This window comes from Oncorhynchus masou, chromosome 33, assembly GCF_036934945.1.
Source record: "Oncorhynchus masou masou isolate Uvic2021 chromosome 33, UVic_Omas_1.1, whole genome shotgun sequence".
NCBI lineage: Eukaryota > Metazoa > Chordata > Actinopteri > Salmoniformes > Salmonidae > Oncorhynchus > Oncorhynchus masou.
Genome location: NC_088244.1, coordinates 24,672,277 through 24,689,408, shown reverse-complemented (window position 1 = coordinate 24,689,408; position 17,132 = coordinate 24,672,277). Strand labels below are relative to the sequence as shown.

General features: G+C 39.4%; 1 protein-coding gene across 1 annotated transcript; it reads right to left on the bottom strand.

The window, feature by feature from the left end:
• Window positions 1–201: 201 nt before the first annotated feature.
• commd7 (COMM domain containing 7) lies at window positions 202–16,443 on the bottom strand. The gene is made up of 9 exons (XM_064956888.1): window positions 16,301–16,443; window positions 15,225–15,278; window positions 14,793–14,895; window positions 6,572–6,628; window positions 6,395–6,432; window positions 6,200–6,290; window positions 3,007–3,056; window positions 919–967; window positions 202–804 (listed from the first exon to the last, which is right to left on the bottom strand). The coding sequence occupies exons 1-9, from the start codon at window positions 16,382–16,384 to the stop codon at window positions 728–730; spliced, it is 603 nt and encodes a 200-aa protein (XP_064812960.1). The 5' UTR covers window positions 16,385–16,443; the 3' UTR covers window positions 202–727.
• Window positions 16,444–17,132: the final 689 nt, after the last annotated feature.

Genomic DNA, 17,132 nt, shown 5'->3' with positions numbered 1-17,132 from the left:
CAGTGTATTTGGCTCCCCATTGTTGTGTCATATTGGTGTCAGTGGAATATCTACTGAAACCTGTTATTAGAACCAATTTTACAGTATGTTCTATATCAGCGTAATAACTGACTATCTTGTTGTGTAATTTGTGAGGATATTATTCAGAATTTCTATCATTCATTCATTCATTATTATGTGAATACCTACAGCAGACCAATATGACAACATCTGAATACTTTATTTGGAGAGAAAAAAGTAAGTGCAAGTGTGAATCATGTTCCATTTGATTTTGTTAAAAATAAAGTTAAGCAAATCAGTAATATAAATGATGAGAGATTGCAAAAAATTGTTACACGTATGCCTCACATCACTTGTCGTGACAGCCAATGGAATTAAAGTCATTGGGTTACAATATAATACTTTCTCGCAAAACAAACTCACGGACAGTTACTAATGCACACAAAATCACTACTGCAAAACAATTGTGCACATTTCAAAAGACAAATGTCAAAATAACACAAAAGAAATATTGAATTCTTGGTATGTGAGAACCTGGAAGGTTCATTCAGATTCAGTATGTTCTATTTTGAACTGCATGCATGCCCCAAATTGCCCCTGTTCACTAAAGGGAATAGAGTGCCAATTGGGATCCATCCAGTGTCAATCACTTCCATCTTCTCTTTTGTTTTCTGCTGCCCCTCTAGGACACATATTCAGTACATGCTCTTGCTACTGGCGATCAGGCTCAGCTGAAACAGTCCATACTGGCTTTGGCCCTCTCCATTTCATGGAGAAAGTTGTAAAACTGGGGGAGGGTCAACTCTAAAAAAAAAGAAAAGAAAAAAAAAAGACCAAATCTGTGAATGATACCAAGAACAATAAGCAAAGTGAACCAATGACATACTGACTGGGGTACAGTATGAGTTTGAGACTCACCCATGTAGACATTTTCAGTTGAGTTCCCCTTTCTGATGACTAACTTAAGCTGGAAGAGACAGATATATTTTCAAATAGTGCAGTAGAAAACAGCAATGTGCCAATGTCTTTGAAATATTAGACATTGGTGAGGACAGATTGTGTATATTGTGCTAGTACTAAACATATGCTCATGCTATGGTCATTCAGAGTGCTACTTTCACTGTGTGTGGACATACTTTTGTCAACACATTAAAGCGGCTGAAGGGGAGAAATACAGTATCAGAATTTTGACAAGTAGGAAGGCAGACCACAAACTAACGGCTAAGTCTGTTGTCATAGCGATCTATCACACCTTCATCGGTCAGTCAGTTAGTCCATAAAGCTGTAACATTCATAATTCACACTTCTTACAATAAAATGTTACTGTCCATCAATCCTTATTTTAACCTCTACGCTATGGGTTTATGGTCTAGACAGTAGAGACACACTGAATCCATATTGTATTAGCCATATTTGAGAACCTGGTCAATCTATTCAGAAAGTATTCACACTCCTTGACTTTTTCCACATGTAGTTTCATTGCAGTCTGCATTTAAAATGGATTGAATAGAGATTGTGTCACTGGCCTACACACAATACAGCATAATATCAAAGTGGAATTATGTTTATTAGAATAAGTTACAAATTAATAAAATATGAAAAGCTGAAATGTCTTGAGTCAATAAGTATTCAACCCCTTTGTTAAGTTCAGGAGTAAAAATGTGCTTAACAAGTCACATAATAAGTTGCATGGACTGTAATAATAGTCTTTCAAAAATCATTGTAAACACTCATCTCGCAACCCCACACATACAGATAATTGTAAGGTCCATCAGTCGAGCAGTGAATTTCAAACATTGATTCAACCATAAAGACCAGGGAGGTTTTCCCAATGCCTCGCAAAGGGCACCTATTGGTAGATTGTATATATATATATACAATTTTTGTTTTTAACCAGACATTGAATATTGAGCATGGTGAAGTTATTATTTACACTTTTGATAGTGTGTCAATACACCCAGTCACTACAAAGATACAGGCGTCCTTCCTAACTCAGTTGTCGGAGAGGAAGGAAACCGCTCAGGGATTTTACCATGAGGCCAAGGGTGACTTTAAAACAGTTACAGAGTTGAATGGCTGTGATTGGAGATAACTGACTCCACAATACTAACCTAAATGACAGAGTGAAAAGAAGAAAGCATGCACAGAATAAAAAATAATCCAAAACATGCATCCTGTTTGCAATAGGGCACGAAAGTAAAACTGCCAAAAATGTGGCTAAGAAATGTACTTTTTGTCCTGAATACCACATGTTATGTTTGGGGCAAATTTAACAACACATCACTGAGTACCACACTTCATATTTTCAAGCACAGTGGTGGCTGCATCATGTTGTGGTATGCTTGTCATCGGCAAGGACGAGGGAGTTTAGGATAAAAATAAATGGAATAAAGCGAAGGCAAAATCCTATAGGAAAACCTGGTTCAGTATGCTTTCCAACAGACACTGGGAAACAAATTCACCTTTCAGCAGGACAATAACCTAAAACACAAGACCAAATATACACAAGGAGTTGCTTACCAAGACGACATAAAATGTTCGAGTGGCCTAGTTACAGTTGACTTAAATCAGCTTGAAAATATATGGCAAGACTTGAACATGTCTGTTTAGCAATGATCAACAACCAACTTGACAGACCTTGAAGATTAAAAAAAAAGAACGTGCAAATATTGTACAATCCAGGTGTGCAAAGCTCTTAGAGACTTTCCAGAATCTTCACAGCTGTAATCGCTGCCAAAGGTGATTCTAACATGTATTGACTCAGGGTTATAAATACATATGTAAATTAGATATTTCTGTATTTAATTTTCAATAAATTAGCAAACATTTCTAAAAACATGTTTTCACTATCATTATGGGGTATTGTGTGTAGTTGGGTGAGATTTTTTAAAATTAGAATTCAGGCTGTAACACAATAAAATGTGGAATAAGTTAAGGGGTATGGACATTTTCTGAAGGCCCTGTACATTTATTCTATAATGTAATCATGATGGCAACAAATAATACCTGTAGAAAGGTGTTTCCAACTTTCTGAAGTTCACTCGTCCCCACGGTCACTACGGAGACAGACAACATTCAATCACAATGCCTTATTGTCCATATTGTAATTGAACTACACTTTTAACTATCAAGAGAGGGAGGCATTTAACGTGCTCGAGACACGTGGATTATAGACATGCGCAGATGCCTGAGTAATAATAGGCATGCCTGAGCAGTAATTTGTTAAATGAAGGTTGTACTTAGCATACTCACATATAGTACTTAGCATAGTGAATACTGATTGGTTGAGTCATTAGGCCACTGTAAATCTTTCAGTTTAGACCACTCACTGATCAAACATTTTATGTATCGTTGTACACCTAATTACAACAGATAACTTAATGAGTCTAAAGCCAACAAACCACAATAGCATGCTCTGCTCATGTTGTCGTGCCCAGAGACATATATTTAGAGAGTTAGGTCAACTTTTAGAATTTTGAATATTGTTCTAATTTTAGACTTTCAGTTCCATAACATGGGGAATATTTAAACAGTGCTATGTTAATGGAGAGCTTCCCTGGCTTTGCCTGACGACTCAAACAGAATGGTTCCTCTGCTCTGTGTTCGCTACATACTTCAGTGAGACTGCCATCGTTGAAGTAGTTTGTGATGATGGTTGTTGTACAAGACAAAGTAATCAGCGATTGGATCCTCTAAGCCAGGTATTCCCCAGAGGTATGCCCAATGCCGTCTGGGGTACGCCAAATAAAAATGTGATTTTTTTTCTTCAACAAAAAAATATTTTTCTTAACAAATGTCATACAGTACATTTGTATTTTCCAACAGGGCTATACATTTAGGTGAGGTTTTTCTCTCGCCTGAGTAGCCTCATTTCACTGCCAACAATAAAATTAAACCATCTCATGTTCAGCGAAATAAAAACAATGTCAAATACAGGTCGCCTAGTTAAATAATTAACATCACATTAACCATTAATCCCGCGGGAAAACTTCACTCTCGCACAGACATTTAGAAATGAAACATGACAATTTGAAAAATAAGCCACGGGAGTTTGAGGAAGAATAAAGACAACTTTCGAGAAGTAAGACGGATAAAAGCAACAGATACCATTAATATGAAGGGGCCAGGAAGCATCTTATACGGTGAGCTACTGAGTGGCTAGGACAGGCAAGCCCCATACTATTGTGGGGGACTTAATTCTTCTTGCTGCCACGGATATGGCTGGGACAATGCTGGGGGAAAAGTTTTAAAAACTATACAGACAATGTCTTCATCAAACAACACTGTTTCACGACGCATCAGTGACATGGCAGGAGATGTTTTGAAACATTTATTGCTTATCATTGAAGCCAGTGAATTATTTGTGTTACAGCTGGACGAGTCAACAGATGTGGCGGGCCAGGCACAGCTCCTGGTATACGTCCGTTACATTTATGGGGTGGAGGGTGGGGAGGGGGTTCAATTAAGAAAGACATCCTCTTCCGCAAACCACTGGAAACCAGGACAACAGGAGAGGACATTTTTAAAGTACTGGACAGCTTTGTGACATCAAATGGACTTTGGTGGTTAAGATGCGTTGGTGTCTGTACTGATGGCGCAAAAGCCATGACAGGGAGACATAGTGGAGTGGTAACGCGCGTGCAAGTAGTTGCTCCCGATGCCACTTGGGTAAACTGCAGCATCCACCGAGAGGCTCTTGCTGCCAAGGGAATGCCTGACAGCTTGAAAGATGTTTTGGACACTACAGTGAAAATGGTTAACTTTGTTAAAGGAAGGCCCCTGAACTCTCGTTTATTTTCTGTACTTTGCAATGATATGGGCAGCAACCATTTAACGCTTTTACAACATACGGAAGTGCGCTGGTTATCAAGGGACAAAGAATTTACATGTTTTTTAAATTGAGAGCCGAGCTTAAAGTTCTTTTACTGACCATCATTTTCACGTGTCTGACCACTTGCATGATGACGAGTTTCTCACACCACTGGCCTAACTGGGTGATGTTTTTTCTCACCTGAATGATCTCAATCTAGGATTACAGGGACTTTCTGCAACTATATTCAATGCGCAGGACAAAATTGAGGCTGTGATTATTAAGTTGGAGCTCTTTTGTCTGCATTAACAAAGACAACACACAGGTCCTTCCATCATTGTATGATTTTTTTGTGTGCAAATGAACTCAAGCTTGTCAAATGTGCTATAGCGAAGCACCTGAGTGAGCTGGGTGCCAATCACGCAGATACTTTCCCGAAAAGGACGACACAAACAATTGGAGACGTTATCCCTTTCCATGCCCTGCCTCCAGTCCACTTACTGATATCTGAACAAGAGAACCTCATCGAAATTGTAACAAGCGGTTCTGTGAAAATGTAATTTAAATCAGAAGCCACTGCCAGATTTCTGGATTGGGCTGTGCTCAGAGTATTCTGCCTTGGCAAAACTTGCTGTTAAGACACTGACGCTCTTTGCAATCATGTACCTACGTGAGAGTGGATTCTCGGCCCTCACTAGCAGGAAAACTAAATACAGGCACAGAATGTGTGTGGAAAATTATTTAAGACTGAGACGCTCTCCAAAACAACCCAACATTGCAGAGTTATATGCATCCTTTCAAGCACACCCTTCTCATTAACCTGTGTTGAGTTATTCACAATTTTTGATGAACAAATAAGGTTTTAAATGTAAAATGGCTAAATAAAGAGAAACATTATTGATTATTATTTGTGCCCTGGTCCTATAAGAACTCTGTAACTTCCCACAAGCTGGGTTGTGACAAAAACTCACTCATTCTTATGTTTAACAATGAAGACAGTGGTTCCCAAACTTGCTATAGTCCCGTACCCTTTCAAACATTCAACCTCCAGCTGCATACAATGAAGGCAAAAAACAACATTTGAGAGTGCGCTGACCCTAGAGGAGGTAAGCAGCTGGAGGTTGAATGTTTGAAGGGGTACTGGACTATAAAAAGTTTGGGAACCACTGCTCTAAGCAATAACATTTTCAAAACGTTGCTTTACCCACATATGTTCTCTATTCGTAAAGTATCTCCGAGTAGGAGTACGGATCTAGGATCAGGTCCATCCTGGCCATATAATAAGTATTCATTACTATCTAAAAGGCTAAACTGATCCTAGATCAGCACTACTGTACTACAGGCCCTGATCTTCTGTTCATAAGATGTCAGTCACTGATTAAGTCTTACCACCAAACTTCCACTCCATGTCCACCAGCTGGTTGACCATCAGTGTCTGTCCTACAGCCAGCCTGGACAAAACAGGGTAGTGGAGGTTCCACTGAAAAAAAATATATATAAAAAGTCAATCAATTACCTTTTTTCTCAATTCAGAACTGTACTTAGAGTACTGACACAGCATGGAGGATATGATATCAAATATACCTGTTGTGAAAAATGGTCTGCCTTGCCTTCACTGACTCCTAAAAATGAAAACGTTATACAACATTATCTATGTTGCGCAGTGACACTGTGAAACTCATTAATAATGAGGACTGTGGAGACAGGAGTATGGATTAGCTTTGATACATACAGCATATGGTATTTCATATTACAACAGACCTAAAGTGAGAAGGTCCTCTTTGACTTGGTCTTCTGTCAGGTTTTTCTTCAGGGAACCTAAAATTTAAAAAAATTAAAAATAAATCTTGGTTTGAGTTAAATTATACAACACTTTATCCCTTTTGAGTAAATCCATTGAAATTCAATCACCTTTTGACACCACCACTTTTGATTTGAATGAAACCCTACATACAGTTGAAGTTTGCATACACCTTAGCCAAACACATTTAAACTCAGTTTCACAATTCCTGACATTTTATTCCAGTAATAATTCCTTGTCTATTTGGAGCAGCTGAGTGATTTTTTTTTACAGAGCGGGGGAAGGACATTGGGCATCTGTTGGCGGGTGGTCAGGGCTCTACAGTGCATGCATTTCAATAGCATTTATGGATTAAAAAAAAGATCAAGTATGATCACAATTATAGCAAAATACATGCTCCTGTAGCTGTTATCAAAGTATTTGTCATTTTGTTTCATAGCTGGTAGATTAATCGAACTACGTCAAAGAACTACGAATACTACTGTAGCCTATCCCACTGCATGGCTGTGCACACATGAAGAGCTGTGAAATATTAATTTTTAGAAGCGCTACGCACAGGTATAAAATGTTCTAATTGAGTCAGTTAAGAACAAATACTTACTTAAAATGACGCCCTACCCCAGCCAAACCCTAACCCAGACGACACTGGGCCAATTGTGCGCTGCCCTATGGGACTCCCAATCATGGCCGGTTGTGATTCACCCTGGAATCGAGCCAAGGTCTTTAGTGACGCCTCTAGCATTGAGATGCAGTGCCTTAGACCGCTGCGCCACTCGGGAGCCCAATCTACCTGCCACAGTGGCTGGTTTTCCAGGTCTGTTAAATCACAAACATGAAGTGCCTGCAGCACTCCAGGACCAAGGTTGCCTACCCATGGTGTAGCAGCTAAATTGCAGTGGTCTAAAGGGATAGAAATATATTTAATAGAATGGACCTATGATTGAAATGACACACCCTATATTCATGAGCATGTTGTGTCTCAACTGATAGCATGCACAACACAAAACCTCATATGATATAAAGTAGGGGCTGCGGTCCAAACACTTAAAAAAAGACATACCCTCGTCCACTTACCCTCGCCTTATGCCCTTGGGGGAATCTTTAGAAGCTTCTGATAGGCTAATTGACATCATTTGAGTCAATTGGAGGTGTACCTGTGGATATATTTCAAGGCCTACCTTCAAACTCAGTGCCTCTTTTCTTGACATCATGGGAAAACTGAAAATAAATCAGCCAAGACCTCAGAAAAAAAATTGTAGACCTCCATAAGTCTGGTTCATCCTTGGGAGCAATTTCCAAACGCCCGAAGGTACCACGTTCATCTGTACAAACAATAGTACGCAAGCATAAACACCGTGGGGCCACGCAGCCGTCACACCACTCAGGAAGGAGACGCATTCTGTCTCCTAGAGATGAACGTACTTTGTTGAGAAAAGTGCAAATCAATCCCAGAACAACAGCAAATGACCTTGTGAAGATGCTGGAGGAAACAGGTACAAAAGTATCTATATCCACAGTAAAACGAGTCCTATATTGACAAACTGAAAGGGCGCTCAGCAAGGAAGAAGCCACTGCACCAAAGCAGCATAAAAAAGCCAGACTACGGTTTGCAGTTACACATGGGTACAAATATCGTACTTTTTGGAGAAATGTCCTCTGGTCTGATGAAACAAAAATAGAACTGTTTGGCCATAATGCCCATCGTTATGTTTGGAGGAAAAAGGGGGAGGCTTGCAAGCCAAAGAACACCATCCCAACTATGAAGCATGCGGGTGGCAGCATCATGTTGTGTGGGTGCTTTGATGCAGGAGGGACATGTGCACTTCACAAAATAGATGGCAGCATGAGGCAGGGAAATTGTGGCTATATTGAAGCAACATCAAGACATCAGTCAGGAAGTTAAAGCTTGGTCGCAAATGTGTCTTCCAAATGGACAATGACCCCTAGCATACTTCCAAAGTTGTGGCAGAATGGCGTAAGGACAACAAAGTCAAGGTACTGGAGTGGCCATCACAAAGACCTGACCTCAATCCCATAGACAATTTGTTGGCAGAACTGAAAAAGCATGTGCGAGCAAGGAGGCCTACTAACCTGACTCAGTTACACCAGCTCTGTCAGGAGGAATGGGCCAAAATTCACCCAACCTATTGTGGGAAGCTTGTGGAAGGCTACCCAAAATGTTTGACCCAAGTTAAACAATTTAAGGGCAATGCTACCAAATACTAATTGAGTGTATGTAATCCTCTGTCCAACTGGGAATGTGATGAAAGAAATAAAAGCTGAAATAAAATCACTCTACTATTATTCTGACATTTCACATTCTTAAAATAAAGTGGTGATCCTAACTGACCTAAGACCGGGAATATTTTACTAGGATTAAATGTCAGGAATTGTGAAAAACTGAGTTTAAATGTATTTGGCTAAGGTGTATGTAAACTTCTGACTTCAACTGTATATTTAATATAAGTAGACATGCACTCATAATTGACTGTAGCACATAAAGCACCCACAAGCTACTGATGGCTGAAAACACAATCATCGCGGGATGAACGAGTGACAAATTTCCAGCCAAACGTGGTCTGTTTAAAAATCATTAATTCCTCCCTCGCCCATTGCCCTGCAAGTGTATACTCGTCCGAAATAATGATACGTCATGAGAATTGTCCACTTAATTTGAGGGCTGGGGGGAATAGGGTGTGTCTTTTAACCTCTCAGAACCACCCATACCTGATCCGGAATAATTGTCATCTGCAATGCTGAATAATATTACTAGAAAATATTCATGAAATCACAAGTGCAATATTGCAAAACACAGCTTAGCCTTTTGTTAATCCACCCGTCGTCTCAGATTTTGAAATTATGCTTTACAGCGAAAGCAATACAAGTGTTTGTGTAAGTTTATTGCTCACTCTACAAAACAATAAGTACACTTAGCATAATGGTAACTTGGTCACGAAAATCAGAAAAGCAATCAAATTAATCATTTACCTTTGATGATCTTCAGATGTTTTCACTCACGAGACTCCCAGTTAGACAACAAATATTCCTTTTGTTCCATAAAGATATTTTTTTATATCCAAATACCTCCGTTAGTTTGGTGCGTTATGCCCAGGAATACACCGGAAAGAGCAGTCACGACAACGCAGACAAATTTCAAATTATATCCATAATGTCCACAGAAACATGTCAGACATTTTTTATAATCAATCCTCAGGGTGTTTCAAATATCTATTCGATAATACACTGCTCAAAAAAATAAAAGGGAACACTAAAAATAACACATCCTAGATCTGAATGAATGAAATGTTCTTATTACCGTAATTTCCGGACTATAAGCTGCTACTTTATTCCCACACTTTGAACCTCGCTGTTTATACAATGACGCGGCTAATTTATGGATTTTTCCCGCTTTCACAAGATTCATGCTGCCAAAAAACTGAGCACCGTCACATAATGTGACGTAAATCGTCATCGTAATTTTGTCACCCTCATCATGGCAAAGACACGGAGAAATGCATATGATGCAGCTTTCAAGTTGAAGGCGATCGATCTGGCTGTTGGAAAAGGAAATAGAGCTGCTGCATGGGAGCTTGGCCTTAATGAGTCGATGATAAGACGTTGGAAACAGCAGCGTGAGGAACTGTCTCAGTGCAAAAAGTCAACAATAGCTTTCAGAGGGAAGAAAAGCAGATGGCCCAAAGTATTTGCAGCCACTCGACATCAGTGTAAATCGTGCATTTAAGGTGGCGCTCCTTGTTCAGTGGGAGGCTTGGATGACAAGTGGGGAGAAATACTTCACTAAAACGGGCCGCAGGCGAATAGCATCTTATGGTCAAGTCTGCCAGTGGGTCCTGACAGCGTGGAGCATTGTCAAAAAATCCACTATCATCAACGGGTTTCGAAAGGCTGGACTGCTGCGTGTTGAAGGGGCAGCATGAGCTCAGCGGGGTATTTGCCTCCGGATGAAAGTGACGAGAGCGACAATGAAAACGATCCAACATCGGATGAAGCAATTCTGAGGCTATTCAACTCCGACACCGAAGGAGATGACTTCAGTGGTTTCAGTGCACAGGAGGAGGAAGATAGTCACCAATGACTTTCTTGGTAGGCTACTGTTTTAATTTTTGTTACAAGCCGTGTTTCATTTAAAGGCTGTGTAAAGTTAATTTGTTTCAATGTACCGGTAGGCACCTGCAGCTTACAGACATGTGCGGCTTATTTATGTACAAAATACATCTTTTTTAATAATTCAGTGGGTGCGGTTTATATTCAGGTGCGCTTAATAGTCCAGCAATTACGGGAAATACTTTTTTCTTTACATAGTTGAATGTGCTGACAAAAAAAAAAAAAAATAATCACACAAAAATGATCAATGGAAATCAAATTTATCAACCCATTGGAGGTCTGGATTTGGAGTCACACTCAAAATTAAAGCGGAAAACCACACTACAGGCTGACCCAACTTTGATGTAATGTCCTTAAAACAAGTCAAAATGAGGCTCAATGAGAGGCTATGGAACATGGAGTTTTCAAAATAAAAGCCACTTCCTGGTTTGATTTTTCTCAGGGTTTCACCTGCAATAGCAGTTCTGTTATACTCACAGACAATATTTTGACAGTTTTGGAAACTTTAGAGTGTTTTCTATCCTAAATCGGTCAATTATATGCATATTCTAGCATCTGGTCCTGAGAAATAGGCTGTTTACTTTGGGAACGTTATTTTTCCAAACATAAAAATAGTGCCCCCTAGCTTCAAGAGGTTAAGTGTTTGGACTGCAACCAGGGTCTAAGCTACAACATATGCAAATATCAAAAAAATATGATTTTATCATTTACATTAAAAAGGTGAAAAAAAGTTTCTTACGAAAACATTTTTTCATGAAATTGTAAAATAGTTTGATAACCATATTTGTAAGCTTTTAAATGATATTAAACTAAACCATTTATATTTTCCAGTGATGAAAACATGGATGTCTCATGGTATGTTGGTGTATGCTAAATGGCTCAACTTTAAGCATCTCTACCTCCTGAATGTTTTGGCATTCAGGTTCAAAAAGTAACTTTCTGAGCACCTCTTCCATGGGCAAACATGTGTGGAAAGTTTCGTTTAAATCAAAAGGGATGCTGTCAAAAGGTTATTGAATTCATATGGATTTACAATTGTAGGTTGTTGTAACCACATACTTAAATATACACTGAACAACAAATATAAATGCAACATGTAATGTGTTAGTCCCATGTTTCATGAGCTGAAATAAAAGATTCAAGAAATGTTCCATAGGCAGAAAATTACATTTACATTACATTTAAGTCATTTAGCAGACGCTCTTATCCAGAGCGACTTACAAATTGGTGAATTCACCTTCTGACATCAGTGGAACAGCCACTTTACAATAGTGCATCTAAATCATTTAAGGGGGGGTGAGAAGGATTACTTTATCCTATCCTAGGTATTCCTTGAAGAGGTGGGGTTTCAGGTGTCTCCGGAAGGTGGTGATTGACTCCGCTGTCCTGGCGTCGTGAAGGAGTTTGTTCCACCATTGGGGGGCCAGAGCAGCGAACAGTTTTGACTGGGCTGAGCGGGAACTGTACTTCCTCAGTGGTAGGGAGGCGAGCAGGCCAGAGGTGCTTATTTCTCAAATTTTGTGCACACATTTCTTTACATCCATATTAGGGAGCCTCACAACTGCAGACCATGTGTATGGCGTTGTGTGGGCGAGCGGTTTGCTGATGTCAACGTTGTGAACAGAGTACCACATGGTGGCGGTGGGGTTATGGTATGGGCAGGCATAAGCTCCGGACAACAAACAGAATTGCATTTTATCAATGGCAATTTGAATGCACAGAGAGATCCTGAGGCCCATTGCCACACCATTCATCCACCTCCATCACCTCATGTTTCAGCATGGCCCCATGTCACAAAGGTATGTACACAATTTCTGGAAGCTGAAAATGTCCCAGTTCTTCCATGGCCTGTACACTTACCAGACAAGTCACCCACTGAGCATGTTTAGGGTGACCTGGATCGACGTGTACGACAGCATTTTCTAGTTCCCTCCAATATTCAGCAACTTTACACAGCCATTGAAGAAGTGTGGGACAACATTCCACAATCAACAGCCTGATCAACGCTATGCGAAGGAGAAACAGATGGGCAAAAAAGTATTTAGTCAGCCACCAAATGTGCAAGTTCTCCCACTTAAAAAGATGAGAGAGGCCAGTAATTTTCATCATAGGTACACTTCAACTATGACAGACACAATGAGAAGAAAAAAATCCATAAAATCACATTGTAGGATTTTTAATGAATTTATTTGCAAATTATGATGGAAAATAAGTATTTGGTCACCTACAAACAAGCAAGATATCTGGCTCTCACAGACCTGTAACTTCTTCTTTAAGAGGCTCCTCTGTCCTCCACTCTTTACCTGTATTAATGGCACCTGTTTGAACTTGTTATCAGTATAAAAGACACCTGTCCACAACCTCAAACAGTCACACTCGAAACTCCACTATGGCCAAGACCAAAGAGCTGTCAAAGGACACCAGAAACAAAATTGTAGACCTGCACCAGGCTGGGAAGACTGAATCTGCAATAGGTAAGCAGCTTGGTTTAAAGAAATCAACTGTGGGAGCAATTATAAGGAAATGGAAGACATACAAGACCACTGATAATCTTTCTAGATCTTGGGCTCCACGCAAGATCTCACCCTGTGGGGTCAAAATGATCACAAGAACGGTGAGCAAAAATCCCAGAACCACACGGGGGAACCTAGTGAATGACCTGCAGAGAGCTGGGACCAAAGTAACAAAGCCTACCATCAGTAACACACTACGCCACCAGGGACTCAAATCCTGCAGTGCCAGACGTGTCCCCCTGCTTAAGCCAGTACATGTCCAGGCTCGTCTGAAGTTTGCTAGAGAGCATTTGGATGATCCAGAAGAAGATTGGGAGAATGTCATATGGTCAGATGAAACTAAAATATAACTTTTTGGTAAAAACTCAACTCATCGTGTTTGAAGGACAAAGAATGCAGAGTTGCATCCAAAGAACACCATACCTATTGTGAAGCATGGGGGTGGAAACATCATGCTTTGGGGCTGTTTTTCTGCAAAGGGACCAGGACGACTGATCCGTGTAAAGGAAAGAATGAATGGGGCCATGCATCGTGAGATTTTGTGTGAAAACCTCCTTCCATCAGCAAGGGCATTGAAGATTAAACATGGCTGGGTCTTTCAGCATGACAATGATCCCAAACACACTGCCCGGGCAACGAAGGAGTGGCTTCGTAAGAAACATTTCAAGGTCCTGGAGTGGCCTAGCCAGTCTCCAGATCTCAACCACATAGAAAATCTTTGGAGGGAGTTGAAAGTCTGTGTTGCCCAGCAACAGCCCCAAAACATCACTGCTCTAGAAGAGATCTGCATGGAGGAATGAGCCGAAATACCAGCAACAGTGTGTGAAACCCTTGTGAAGACATACAGAAAACGTTTGACCTCTCATTGCCAACAAAGGGTATATAACAAAGTATTGAGAAACTTTTGTTATTGACCAAATACTTGTTTTCCACCATCATTTGCAAATAAATTCATAAGAATTCCTACAATGTATTTTTCTGGATTTCTTTTTCTCATTTTGTCTGTCATAGTTGAAGTGCACCTATGATGAAAATTAGAGGCCTCTCTCATCATTTTAAGTGGGAGAACTTGCACAATTGGTGGCTGACTAAATACTTTTTTGCCCCACTGTATGTCGCACTGCATGGGGCAAATGGTAGTCACACCAGATACTGACTGATTTTCTGATCCACGCCCCTACCTTTTTTTTTAAAGGTATCTGTGACCAACAAATGCATATCTGTATTCCCAGTCATGTGAAATCCATAGATTGGGGCCTAATTTATTTATTTAAATTGACTGATTTCCTTATATGAACTGTAACTCAGTAAAATCTTTAAAATTGTTACATTTTGCATTTAGATTTTTGCTCTCTATGGTGGTAACAGTATGGACCAGAAAAAAAATGACATTTTCCTTGATATACCATATATCTAAGATGTGTGATGGAATCTTTACAATATTTTGGTATGTGTATTTCATGTTGTACACATTTGAAGCTAAATACAAAAGTTGAAAAGTTGATAAAAATCTGCTTATTTGTGAGTGCTCGGTCAGTCTCACCATGGGGAAGCAGCAGGAGGCTCTTCATGAGGTTCCTCAGTGGGCCTGCACTCATCCCATTCTCTCCTGCAAACTCACTCAGCTGATGCAGGAACCTGTCTGCCTGCATACACAACACAATGAATGAAACACCAGTCAAGTGGCAGTCTGTCCACACAGCACACCATGAATGAAAAAGCTCTTCAAATAATATATTAAATAAGTCTTATTCCTCCCTCCCCCCAAAAATAAAAACTAGCACTTGACTTTTCCTACTTGCACTGACTTTGCTGATAACGGCTTTTTGAGGAAAACATGCATTACTACAACTGTGATGTGGTTCTCTCACCTAGCTGTCTTAACATGAATGCACTGACTAAGTCGGTCTGGATAAGAGCATCTGCAAAATGACTAAAATGTAAAAAAAATAAGTTAATGCATGGGTGTGTTTACCTCTTTTGGCTCCAACAGGAAATTGAAAAGAATCTCAGTCAGACTTGTGAATTGCTACAGGGAAACAGTTTAAAATGTGTTTATTGGCCTCTTCAATACAGTAATTGTTATTTTGTCACAGATTTACTTTGTTGACATGTAAGGCAGGTAAGACCTAATTGGAATTATGAATCATGTGACACTTGCTAGTCATGTGACCCGGGATGTTGACTCAGGCCAGAGAGGATGAGACAAAGTGTGAGGTTTTACTCTGACTAAAATCTGTCTATGAAAATATGCCCACAAAGTGAGGAATTTTTGTATTGAGGTCAATGAGAGAGTTGAATTTGGTCAACAAAAAATGTAATTGCTAATTTGCTACGTGAGGCTTATTTGATCTAATAGAAATTTCATACTGGTTATGTTGTTACAAATGCACTGATATAAGTGAGCATTTCTGCAACTTGTTGTGCCCGTTTTCATAGAGAAAAATAGAGGACTCATCATTGATATAACCCGTTTTAGCATAGACATTGCCATTTAGGGATTCCACCATTTTAAAAAGTAGTCAACCGGGTGGGGATTCCTATGAGTTGGGAGCAATCAGTCAATGAAGAAAAAAATGTAATACTTTAAATAAAATGGAGATGGCCTCAATGGTGCTGCCCATGCTGTCACAGACACTATAATGACACCGATACAAAGATGAGTCCTCTATCTCGTAGACCTGTTCTTGGCACGTGTATCTGCCCAGTCTGATCTCGCCTCCTCGAGCCTGCCTTCCATCTTTGAGGACATGCATTTCCGTTGTTAGAGCAGTCACTTGACTATCTTGTCAATATAATAGACAATCTTTGCTAAGGAACAAATGTCTATCTTTGTCGAAACAAATGTGTTACCTTCATTTTGCAACATTGTATCATACTAAAAACAGCATGATTCTATAACAGTTTGACTACTACCGGTATGTCAATTCATTTGTTCCTGAGCAAAGCTTGTCTAATATATTGACTACAAGCATGCAGCTAAAATTTGCATGCAATTCACTGTTCTTATCTAACGCTCAAAACGAAAATTTCTAGTTATTGAATGCTCACCTGTTCGTTGAATTTGTTCAAGTTCTGAAAGTCATTGCTCACAGAGTCTGGTAAAGTATCTTTGGTAAATTGCAGTTGCAACATTATAGCTGTCGGCCTGGAAATGTTTACTTTAGTGGCTACTTCCGTGATGGTATACTCAAATGAAGCTATCTTGCTATTCAACTTTGCACATTCCATATTTTTATCTTGCCTATACAGTGCATTCAAGGCGGGAAAACTATCAATTGTATTTAAAAAATAAGAATAATCTAATTGAAAATATATTTATTACAAAAATACACAATCTGTTGTAAAGTATTTTATGCTTTATTTGTTCAAGGATTGTTACAAGTGTGGCAATAGTTAAATACAATGGAAGTGTGACAATCCTCACCTCTAATGCATTAAAGATAACTTGCCTTGGATAACATAGGCCTATTGGAGCAGATTTGGCCTTAAATGGTGCTGTAATTACAATGAAATGAAGTCTATGTGACCAATAACATTTGATTTGATTTGATGAATGGCCATGCCATGTGGTAAATTGTAGCAGTGAAGATTGAACAAGGTGCAATACAAAGGGAATTGCACCTTGTTCAATCTTCACCACTACAATTTACCACATGGCATGGCTATTCATCAAATCAAATGTTATTTGTCACATAGACTTGTTTAGCAGATGTTATTGCGGATATAGCGAAATTATTTTGTGCTTCTAGTTCCGACAGTGCAACAATATCTAACAAGTAAAGAAATGGATTAAGAATATAAAAATAAATGGACAAGCAATGTCAGAGCAGCATAAACTAAGATACAGTAGAATAGTGTAGAATACAGTATATGGAATATG

Bases quoted from the DNA above. Each gene is read 5' to 3' on its own strand.
- commd7 (XM_064956888.1), bottom strand. From the start codon at position 16,384: ATGTTGCAACTGCAATTTACCAAAGATACTTTACCAGACTCTGTGAGC. The intron at 15,279-16,300 runs GTGAGCATTCAA...GTTTCCCTGTAG, and splicing joins TGAACAAATTCAACGAACAG to CAATTCACAAGTCTGACTGA. The intron at 805-918 runs GTGAGTCTCAAA...CTTTTTTTTTAG, and splicing joins AACTGAAAATGTCTACATGG to AGTTGACCCTCCCCCAGTTT.